The 12,370-nt window shown below is 39.6% G+C and overlaps 1 protein-coding gene across 1 annotated transcript in view; it reads right to left on the reverse strand.

Annotated features, from left to right (window-relative positions):
* The window catches only part of LOC131256632 (uncharacterized), a 19,477-nt gene extending 12,850 nt beyond the window's left edge, over positions 1 to 6,627 (reverse strand). The window contains exons 1-6 of the mRNA XM_058257571.1: positions 6,427 to 6,627; positions 4,931 to 5,075; positions 3,139 to 3,206; positions 2,715 to 2,768; positions 2,504 to 2,587; positions 1,052 to 1,137 (exon numbers count right to left, since the gene is read on the reverse strand). Coding sequence (XP_058113554.1) covers positions 1,052 to 1,137; positions 2,504 to 2,587; positions 2,715 to 2,768; positions 3,139 to 3,206; positions 4,931 to 5,075; positions 6,427 to 6,515 — 526 coding nt within the window. The 5' untranslated portion in view covers positions 6,516 to 6,627. The remainder of the gene's footprint in view (positions 1 to 1,051; positions 1,138 to 2,503; positions 2,588 to 2,714; positions 2,769 to 3,138; positions 3,207 to 4,930; positions 5,076 to 6,426) is intronic.
* Between the last annotated feature and the right edge of the window lie 5,743 nt (positions 6,628 to 12,370).

Below are 12,370 nucleotides of genomic sequence, written 5' to 3' on the forward strand. Positions count from 1 at the left end.
GGTGCCAGAACTTCAAGTAGACCTTTCCCATCAGGAAGCTGTGAGACCGTGACTATTTTTGTTGGAATTGTCAGTCCGGAGGTGCTATTTTGTGCCATGAAGCAGTTCAGAGAAAGAGATTAATTTTTTTAAAAAAATAAGAATCTAAATCTCATGTAAAACTTAATCATATGCCATGTTTGATTTTACAGCAAAACATGATTAGTATAACTGATCTTACAACTTCTGAGCAACCAATTCTTCACAGACATGTAAAAGCTAAAGTATGAAAGTTTCATTGACCTCATATTTTGACATGTTTGTAAATGGGGTTCAACCAAGCCACAGAAAAAAGTTCATATTAATGAGAACCATGTTGATGTTCTTGCATATATCTATTAGTATCTAGGATAATGAATCATATCAGCTTTTGTTTTTTCATTCGACAAATCAATACCAAAGAAACTAAGGGCCATTTAGATTCAAGCAAAGTTGTGTCTGGACAGGCTGTCGGGACTAGTTGTGTTGGCATAGGCTATTGAGGTCATGCTGTTGGGACTAGTTACTCTTTTCCTTGTTTGTCAAACACCCTGGAACAGGGAGTAAGGATGGACTGTGGCACATGGGGAACTTAATGTCGACGGTGGCATATGTAGCATTTATAGTGCATCCGTACATTGACACATGCCATATTTTGGGTGCTTGGAAATCGATGGTGGCACATGTGCAGATGTGGGGCATTGGAACTTGGCCAGTTGCACATATGGCATCTTTGGCACATAGCACATGGTATCTTTGGCACATAGCACATGTACACGGAACATTGTGTTCCGCATGTGCACTGAACTAGGGAGAAGTTATTCCCCCTTTTTTGCAAAGGCAAGCAATCCTTGCTAACGGTCATATATCTGGGACACAATGTCCTTATTTTCACAGGTTCCCATGCAGAAATGGTTTTGACAAGCCACACAACTTGTTTGTCCAGACATGACTTTGCTTGAATCCAAATGGCCCTGAATGGAACCAACAAGTTGCATTGCAGAATAAAAAATATGAAACACCAGTCACGTACAAGGGAATGGCGTAAGTGTGGCTCCAACTGATAAGTATTCTGAGCCATATCTCAACCCCATACTGCCATAATCTTCTGAGAGTATCCTGTAACCACGATGGATTTCAAGTACGACATGAGATATAACTTGTTAGCCTTCAAGAAATACTTTCACAATGCATGATGTCACCGACGCATGCACAGTGAATTTTGTATTCAAGGAATGGCAAAATAAATGGTAGAAACAGATAAAATATCGGGAAAGTGCATAAGCAACACAAGTCAAAGTGAAGAATATAACCAAGTATCATGAAAACTGATCCATTGAAGCATAAGCATCACAATGAAAGAGAAAAAGAATACTACTTAATGAAGTCTCTATAAGTTTTGCATTGAATGAAATATGACTAATCTGCAACACACATTCAACAAAATAACCAGGCAAGAGTCGATCTTGTGTGTTGTACAGAAAGAAAAGAGAAAAACATAATCCATTTGGATCTTTTACCTAAGCAACAAATTTTCCGTTGTTGTTTTGAATTTATTAATAACTAGAGCCACATGAAACGCACGTGGAGGGAGAGTTGGGTATAGAGAAAAATGAGAGAGAGATGGAGGGAAAGGGTGTAGCAACACGCTAGACATACATAAAGAGAGAAAGAGGTATGTTTTCAACTATGGGCGACCAATCTCCACTTTTTCAGTTGTTGCAGCCCACTTGAATTTTATATCTGGCTTGTTTTCACGCAAATGTCCTAGCGTGACGTGAGGTGGTGCAATAGTTATATGGAGTGGATTTCATATAGTCATATGGACCCACAAAGCTTTTGTTGCACGGCTCCCTAGTATTACTGTTGAGGTAGGCTACACACAAAAGCGGAGAGCAGACTACTCGCATGAAACAATATGAAATTACAAAAATACCTTTGTTGCTTTTTGCGTATAACCATTTAAAGGCTTTTTGTGGATAAAATTTAAGCCGTACATTAGACAACAACTACATATTCCAGTTCCCAAAATAGCCCCTGACTTTATGTAAAATGTCTTCCCATGCCCTTTCAATAGTCAAAGTTCTCTGCCATAGGGAAACTAATTATAGGGGCAAAAATGTCCAAAAGCTAGCCACGTTATATATAGCACAAATCAACACTATAGATTTCAAAGAAAAAATAAGTAGGAAATCCAACAAAGTAATAAACACAAGATCAACAAATAAACAAATTTAACTTAAGATAATTATAACCAAACTTCCAATGGCTTTGCAGAAAAAAGGTGAGCCAAGAAATACATCCTATTATACAAAACACACACTAGTTTTCAGAAGTACCCAAGCATTATGGTCACAATGCCATGTCTCCACTAGAGGCTTTAAAGATCTTCTAAAGGCCAGTACCTCTCTCGCGGATGATTGACAATAATTGCCTCATATGCAATGCGCTCATGCGAACTTTAATTCAAAGACAAGGAACATACCTTTTCTTTCTTAGCAGGGGGAAAACTCCAAATGCTCCAATTCCATATTTAGGATAGTAAGCACATGACCTCAGGCGCAAAATCCTACAGAACAAAGATAAGAAAGCAGAAAATGAAGAAACATGTTAGCATGAACATTACATTGAAGTGAAGATGCACATTTGTCAGAAATAACAAAAGACTAGCTCTTTATAAAGAGAGAGCTACTTACTCATCCAAATTCGATACGGAAAGATCCATGAATGTATGGGGATCATCTAAGTCCCTGCTCATATAAAGAAGTCATAGTGATAAGGTAAACCAACTCTCTTTTGAAAGGCTGTATTTGGGCGCACTATCGAATTTAATTGCAAAATTAGCTTAAAAAGTGGAAAATGGCCGAATTGCAACTCCCTTCCTTAGAATTCATATGGAGGAATTAGGCTCAAAATTGAATTTATACCAATTCAAGTTGGATATGAAAAGTATTTAACTGCCATTTTTTAGGGGTACTCCTCATTAAAATAGCAAGAAAAGCAATTAAAATCTGGACATTTCTAGTCAACTAACATTTGCAATTCAATTCAATGGTGCATACAAACACGGCCTAATATTTTGCACTAGAATAGCAACTGAAGAAAGTAATCTGTCTCCACCTCTGCCAGCGAAATATAGCATTTCCTACAAGATTCTCCCCAGCCTTGTTGTTGAGTGGACCTGATACCTGAAGAAGTTAAGATGAAAAAGATTCTGTAGCTTTGCGAATGCTAAAATAAAATTGTGGCCACTTTCAGGTGGCATGATCAGGAACTCCTAACCAATTCTGGAAGTACAATAACTCACAAGCAATTCTACCAACACAAGACTAGAAAGACCCCTTATCAATGAACGTGCAGCCAAGGCTGTTTCACAATGCCATAGAAGTGACAGAAGGAAACATCTCCTCCCCACTGCCCAAAACGCCATCTTATTTTACCAAGGCAAGAATATTATGAAATTTTGAGAAGATTATGGAAGAATTTCTTCTTGGAAGTTCTTGGATGGAAATTCTCTACATTCACAATTTTTCTCTTTGCAAATTTCTCACAAGACAGAGAAAGAAAACCCAGAAAAGCATGGTCAGAAGACTCAATGAATCGGAATCAGCCATGAATTGAGTTGCGACTCATCCAAGTCATGGCTGAATAGGCCCAAATTATGAGAGCTGGTGTTGACTCTGGGGGTGTCTCATGGTGTTGAACCGGATCAGGTCCTACCGAGTCCAAGCCGACTCACCGAAGTCGCACCCGACTCAGACAAGTCTTAGACTCTTAAAACCATGCAGAAAAATCAAAATCCAGCTGAAACGAATATCATATTCCCCATAGCCTTTCCTTTCCTCAATTCTTTTTAAGGATAATTTTACTTCTACACAAATTCTTTGGTAATACACATGAGCTCTCGACCTCTAGTTCCAATGCCCCTATACTCTCCCCACTTCTGATAGTTTGCACCAACCTATCCTATCTTATAATTCTTCATCTCTTTTATATTTGATCTTACTACTTTCTTTGCAATCCCTTTATCAATTTATATATTTCAAGTTTCTCCACATTTCTACTTTATCGCTCTTTTATAACTGGACCTCTTTTTGTTGATTGCATTCTGCACCATCTCTCCACTGCCACATTTTTTCATGTGTGCCTTTGTTGCCTCTAAATTCCCCAATCACTTCTTTTGCCACTCTTTTTTTATACAATCAGCCATATTTGTCAACATCTCCTCAGCCTCAACTTTAACACTTGCCTTGAATCACCTTTTCTCTAGATAAAACCAATCATTCCCCTTCTAAGTTCCACCATCTTATTCTCTACCAACTTTTACTCTCACATCCCCTTTTCCATCTCTTAATGCATACAAGTAAAAGTGTAAAACCACTTTACCTATGTTGCATGGTCAACAATTCACTTGGTATAACTTTATAGTCCTTGCGCAGTGATTGCACTCTCCTCTTAAACAGGAAAAGGTCTATTTCTGTCTTTATAGAATTGTTATTTGCTAAGTCTATGCCACTACAACCTCAAGGATGGTTAAAAGTCCCTTGCTTCGTGCATGTGCAGACCACTATGAGAAAATTAGTCTAGCAGAATGCAAAGATTTTTTGCACAAAATAGCTTGTCTTTTGAATTATAGTCCTCAGTTTTTGAAAATTAGAATACTTCCCTTTCAAGACACAACATGAAAGCTTTAATATGCTGATTGGAAATTACCTTCCAAGATGGGTTATAAGATATAAATAACATGAGAAAGAGACCAATGTTGGATATAGCATGTGTGGAAAATCATTAAACAATCGATGCCAACATTAGCACATGTGCAAGCAACTCCAAAAAGAAGAACACAAAGATATAGAAAAGAGAAGCAAGATCTGGTGGAAAAAAATTATATATATATAAATTCATCAGATACAGTTGCGACCAAATCCACGTGAGGATCGTCGATCGGCTTTAGCATAATCCTTGTGCTAAAATGCCTTGCTTGTTCGAAGTAATCCTCGAAAAGGCATCGTAGAGCAAGCTTTCCAAATAACAAATCGTATGCTGGCTCCAACATTCTGCAATGTCTTACAAAAAATGCACATTAGAATCTACTGCTTCCCAGCCACAGCAATTCATCACCTTCTAGGAAATAGACAGAAATATGAATGAGTGTGGACCAACAAAACATATATGAGCAACATATTTTCAATCTGCAAACATAACTTGTCATGGTTTTTAGACAAAGACTTGGATTGACTCATTCGCACTCAAGTCGAGTTGTGAATCGCCCAAGTAGGAGGGGTGTATCAGTCTGACTGGCCCGAGTCGGGGATGACTCATGGTACCAAGCCGGATCAGGTAGTGCTGAATACGAGTCAACCCATCCAAGTCGCACCTGACTTGGACGAGTCTTAAAACCATGAAAATTGTATGATTTTGTGTCCATCAAGGACATACAAGTATACAATTCTATCATGATGTAAGAGAAACATACACCTCGTACATGGGCATGGGATCCATGCCGTTAATCAGCTGAGCCCTGCAGCGGTTGGTCTGTAGCTTAATAACCACACTGATCAGACATTTCCAACCCTTCCTGTTTCCACCCATGGAGTGTGAATTGGGCCTATAATCTTACTTTCTTGCCTTAAGCGCCCATGTGCACGCTGCCAATTGGATGGTAGGATCGTCCGTTCAGTATAATTAAATAAACCACAGATCCTTGATAGTAGCACCCAGCTGATGAACAGTCTAGTCCAGATCCGTCTGCACACCCATGTTCACGGTTCTTGGATGTCAGACATGGAGCTACGATCCACAAATGATGCGGAAGCTGGGAGAAAATGATTGCTTAGATCTTTTGGTGTTCGTTCACTACATTACGTTCATGCACAATTTTCTAACGATAAACCATCATCATCATCAAAGCCTTATTCTAACTAATTGGGGTCAGCTAATTGAAACTATTCTGATAACAAAAAGACCGCATTTTTGTCAATCAATAGAAAGAGAATTCATGAAAAAGAAAAAGATGCAAGAACCCAAGTTGGGAAAATTGAAAAACAAAGAAATCCGATAGAACAGCATTAGATTTTCCACGACAAGCTGAAAAACCAACATGTGTTCTTCGTTAGAAAACCAACGGGATGCAATGAAATGAGAAAATATCGAAATCCAAGAAATGTGGGCGTTAATCAAGAAAACCCAATATGAAGAAAAATGAAAATTGAGTAGGAATTGGAGAAGGAATAGTAATCTAATGAGATGGGGCATGGATTCTCAATGACAATGCGAAAACCGCACATGGGTTCTTCCATTTGAAAGAATAAGAACGACCCAAAACGAGGAAAGGATTGAAACTAAGAGAGAAGGTAGAAAATAAAAGGGGATTATTGGAGAGGGGGAGAGAGAGAGAGACAGAAAGACCTGGTGCGAGCAGTAAGAGGAGGGAAATCGAACAGAGGCGGCACCAATACCATTGGTGGTGGTGGTTCCTTGTCGAACAAGTTCCCCATCTCTCTCTCTATCTCTCTCTCTCTCGTTCGGATTCCCGAGAGGATGGAACTGAAAGCCGAGAAGTCTCTCTCTCCTCCTCCCTCGCTTTTCTCTCTTTCGAAGACACGTTCAAAAGGACGTTGGCAGATGCGAGCCAGAAATGAAGAGGCCATCCTGTCGCCGTGCCAAATTGGCACACGCGTCACGGATCCTTGCTGCTCACAAACTGGGCCCACAGAACAGGCCTAGCTAGCTGATCTCAAAGCTCTGTGGACCCCACCATGGTGTATGTGTTTTATCCATACCATCCATCCATTTTTTCAGATCATTTTAGGGCATAAGCCAAAAAAATGAAGCAGATCCAGAGCTCAAGTGGACCACACCACAGGAAACAGCGGGTATTGAACGCTTACCATTGAAAATTTCTTGCGAGCCCACCGCAATATTTATCTGCCATCCAACCTGTTTATAAAGTCACGGAAATTGGATGAAGAGAAAACACAAATATCAGCTCGATCCAAAACTTATGTGGCCCCTAAGAAGTTACCAACAGTAAGCTTTCAATATCCACCATTTCCTCTGATGTGGTCTACTTAAGATTTGGATAAGCTTCAATTCTCAAGTCATGCCCTAAAATGAGCTGGAAAAATGGATGAACGGAGTGGTTAAAACACATACATCATAGTGGGGCCCACAGAGCTTTGACATCAGCTAGCTGGCTGCTGTTGGGGTCACCAGCCAAACCGCGTGGAAAAAAATCCGGGCTCACATTAAAAGGAGTTATATGATACTCCGTCTGCTTACGCCGCTTGATACGCAGGCACTTAGAAATGGTACACACCTTTAACTCAAAATCTAGGACTAGATTGTGCACCCATTGGCGCCCAGACAAAAGCCCAATATCGGATTGGTTGAACAATCATAACCTCTGAATCCTGGACTTGTTTATGGAATAGGACGGATGAATTTTTAAATTTTTAACCGTCCAATAAATGTCCACCAATCTAATAATCAGATAATCAAATAAGCTTAACTTTTGATCCGTGATACATTTGTACTCGGTACCATAATTTGGACAGCAAACTTGACTAATTTTATGCCATGTTTGCAATTTCAAAGTGCCAGTGTATCATCCATCAGACGCTGCCAGATTAACAAAGTTCTTCATCCTCGTATTAAACCGTCCAAATAATGAGATGGACCACCTTCAGCTCTCTAATCTCTGTCAAAAAACGAGAGCTGCGCTCCTTCGATGGTTACCCACCGTCACTTTACAATGCGCTGACTATCTCCTTACGGTTGAGTTTTTTTATTTTTAACAACCGCACCCATACTTCATGGGCACCCGATCCCATGGTCTTCACAGCCTATCTACCACTGAGCAATGGAGCTAGGCCCACATTCAGGAGGCTTACAGCTATCTGGACCGCTGGAATTGTCGTGGTCACGATGTGAACCATCCAATTGACAGGTATCAAATGTACTGTGAAAAGTAAGACAGTGAGCGGTCCAGAAAAAAAATTTGGGGAGGGAGAAATGCCTTTTTGGGCTCCCTTGGAGAGTGGCACGGGTAAACGAAGGTATCACTGTTGATGCTCCAAAACAATCTAATTATATGCAAACTCACTAAAATCAACGGTTGGGGTGAAACACAAGTTACTTGTTTGTAACCCTCATGTTTGTGGCCCACCCGAGGCTTGGAAGTTTTTTCAATGTTTTACTAAATTATATATATTCAATGGACTTATTATCATTATTCTATCCAATCTTGCATATATATATGCATGCCAATTCTTCTCATTTACTCCCGTCCAAACAGGACATTTGGATTTCAATGCATTTCATTTGCACTCATTCAAACACAACCAAGTTTTTTACACTTGAAATTAGAGTAACTATGAAATGGATTTCATTTACCTCCATTTACAAGCTCCCAAATAGAGTTGGGCACGAACTGACTTGACTTGACTCACCTAACTCAACTCTTTCGATTCGTTCGGACCTGACTCGACCTGAACCGAATGGGTGAGTCGGTCTCAACCGAGTAGGCTTTGCCCAATCCGAATTCAAACCATGTCGAGTTCGAGTTACCTAGTAACTTAACCCGACTTGATCCGAAACTCGATCCGATCATACTCGACTCGAATTTGGGTATATATATAATAATAATAATAATCCTAATTTTTAAATATCTCTAACCCTATGCACCGCACCCGACCCGATCCCAAACTCTCTTCCTTCCTCATCCTCCTCTTCTGAGCCCGACAACCACCCACCACCATCACCACTCTCTCTCTCTCTCTCTCTCTCTCTCTCTCTCTCTCTCCTCTACACTCCCTCCCACCCTCCTCTTCCAAGCTCGACAGCCACCCACCACTATCATTGGATTCACCATCGTCCCCCTTTCTCTCCTCTCCACTCCCTCCCTCCCTCCCTCCCTCATCTTGATCCGAATCGGTGCCAACTCGAACCGACTCGATACTTTTTATCGAATCGGACTCGGTCCGGATTAGTCTAGGCTAGACCCATATTCGGATCGGTTCAAGCATGCTGGACTCGATACCGAGTCGAGTCAAGGCTATTGCAAAATCGGATCAAGTCGGGTCAGCTCTAACTTGATCCGACTCGACTCGATGCCTAGCTCTACTCCTAAATGACCCCTTCAATGTCATGCATGTAGTTAAAGTGTCATCGCAATTTTTAAAAATGGTGGTAGCCTTCTCCTCTCCAATCTCCCATGATCTACAAATGGTGGGAAACAGGGGAGGTGAATTTGTTAGATTGTATACAACTCATTCGTCCATTGTGTTGACACGGGTATAAATTTATTTATTGGATTGTATTGTGATTTTTTGAAGTTCGAGTTTATATATATGGTTGTGATGGTGTTTATGATGATGTAAGGACATAGATATCTAAATTAGCCTTTAACATAAGGTGTGGCCAACATTTGTTGAATAAAGGTTGAGTTCGCTTCCCGCACAATGCAGATCATTCTATAAGAATGCCAAACAAGAGTTGTGCATATTGAAATGCTAGTACATATGAGATGTACTTTCGCTCTAATTTATGGGATGATCAAAATGAGATATTATATGGATCAGCACTATCAGCTTCGTACCTAGACAGATATTAATATTTTTAATAGGTTTTGATAGATTAAGTTGGCAAAGACAAAGCACGGCTTCGTTAGTCAAATATTAATATTTTTAATAGGTTTTGATAGATTAAGTTGGCAAAGACAAAGCATGTTCTATCTCAAAAGAAGATAAGTGTACATTATGATTGTAACATTGGCATTTGTGCACACACACATATGGAATTAAATGCATCTGATCGAGTGTGATTAAATCAACAGTCTAGGATAAGCAGTTGGAGATTGGGACAACGTTTCTAGTCCTCTCGCGGATTAAGTACGATGTCATCTCCTACAGAAGACTATAGTCTCAGAGGTCTCACATGAAATCTAGTTGAGGGTGTAGTTTGGGTTCTGGGAGGGAACATGGTAATTTTGTAATACTTCGTTGCCAACATAACTTACAAGATATCAAAATTAATTTGTAATTGAGATTTCTCTAGAATTGAGGTTTATAAATATAAGTGTAGAGCCTTGGTTTGAGATTACTTTTCTTCTCCTCTCCAACCCTAATCTTAGAGAAATCCCAATCCACTAAATCTAGAGATATCATAGTGTGCACAATGTTCTCTTCCATGGTTGAGAATCTACTCTGGTGGGCTTCCTTCATCTCCATCCATGTTTTCGTGTAGTGGAGAAGATGATCATGGTTGAGCATGAGAGGTAATTTTACTCCTATAAATTTTAAATCTGGCATTTTCCTTTTCACTTACATTATAAAGTTGTAAGAATTTTGAAGGCAATTAATTGCAATCATTTAGTGGTGAATTCAGTAAAAAAATCTGAAAATTCTTTATGTAAAGTGGGTTGTGGACAGTTTCATGGCCAAGTTGGATAAAAAAAGGCCCAGTCGACAACAGAAGTGATCCAAACTGTTAAACCTTAAATCGAGTGTATCTCGCAATTTGGAATGATTTATTCGATGTACCATATATGATTTTGGGGTAGGACGAGCTACTTTAGCCACCCAACCCCACTATGCCGGATTGCCCATGCCGAATTTGCGAAATACCATCAGATCGACGGTCGAATTCCCATTTTATTCTTGTTTTTACTATTTATAATAAGTTTTAGTTTGAGTACAACTATTCATCCGTTGGGCTTTAGGAGTTGCGCCCAACATGAAAAATGCTTAGAATGATTAGGAGAACATCATGGTTTGGCCAAATAGGACACTTACTATTTTTAGCCGAAAACCATGCGCACTAGTGTACATCACGACCGTATATAAATAGTGAGTTTACCATTTATAGTAAGTTACTGTTTATAAATAGTAAGTTTACCATTTATAGTAAGTTGCGATTTCTAGGAGTTTTAGTTGTAGTTTGATTCCGAAACTTCTCCCATGGCTTAGTATCCCTATTTAAAGGGTTGTGAACTTGTTTATTTCAATCATCAATCAAATTATGAATTTTATAAAATTTATTTTCTATTTTCCTTGCTTTTTCCTCATGGATTCGAAACGTCTCCGTGAGGAGTCCGGAGAAGCTCCGTGGATTTGGAGTAGTTATCCTTGAGAAAGACGGTGATCAACCTCATCACGTTCATCTTTGTGTCAATTCTTTTCTCTTTGTTGATATTTCAGAAAATAAGGCACAAGTCATAAATAATTCATCAAGTATTCAATAATTCGCAAATTAGTCTAAGAACAACTTCATAGATAGACTACTCCATATCATCGCAGTTTTGGGTCAACTAAAAGAATCCTATTTTGTCAATCATATATCTAACGCAAGACTCCTCATCACGGTAGACTACACATCTGCTTCAGAAAGTTTTGGGCCATGGCCATCAAAGCTACGGGTTTTAGGGCCATCATGCATCACATGTCCTTTAAGAAGAACCAACATGAAACAGCTATTTGAAATCTTCATCAGCTTCTTCATCTTCCATTATGGAATTGGAGGAACTTCATACACTCCAATGCAGCATCACATTGTCTTCATAGCCATTCTTGGTCAGCTACATGAATCCTATTTGTCAATCCTATTCAGAAAAAAAGACTTCTCATCACCATAGGCTACAAATCTGCTTAAAGAATTTTCAGGCTACAGGCACCAATGCTACCATTTCCAGGACTCTCAAGCACCACACGCTCTTCTAGGCTCTTCTAGAGAAAAAAAACAACATGAAACAGCTCTATGAATTCTTCATCATCGACTTAGTCCTCCATTCTGGCATCGGAGGAACTTCATAGACTCCACCATATCATTGTCATCATAGGTATTTTGGGTCAGCTTCACAAATCCTATCTTGCCAACCATGTTCGAAACAAGACTTCTCATCTCCATCCACTACACATCTGCTTCAAGAACTTTTGGCCTACAGGCACCAATCCTACCATTTCTAGGACTCTCATGCATCATATGAGTCCTAGAAGAACCAACATCAAATAGTTATTTGAATTCCTCATCAGCTTCTTCATTTTCCCATTCTGGCACTGGGCAGAACTATCGCTTTGTAGATTTGCTCATTCTTGTCAATGTCCTCATTCCTTCGGCCGATACATATAAGCTTGTATTACCCATGCACATTGGTGCAACATGATACAATCCCTTGTCCCTGTATCTTGGATGTCTCTGAATCATACCTACCTATGTTGTACAAATGTAAATTCCAAATGCAAGAAATGCACGCAGAGGCCCCCTTGGCGAATGCTTCCAATTCCAAAGACCAGGCCTATCTACTCATCCAGTGGGCGACAAAAGGAGCTGAATGTGAACCATGCGAAATTCTTAA

Source organism: Magnolia sinica, chromosome 9, assembly GCF_029962835.1.
Source record: "Magnolia sinica isolate HGM2019 chromosome 9, MsV1, whole genome shotgun sequence".
Taxonomy (NCBI): Eukaryota; Viridiplantae; Streptophyta; class Magnoliopsida; order Magnoliales; family Magnoliaceae; genus Magnolia; species Magnolia sinica.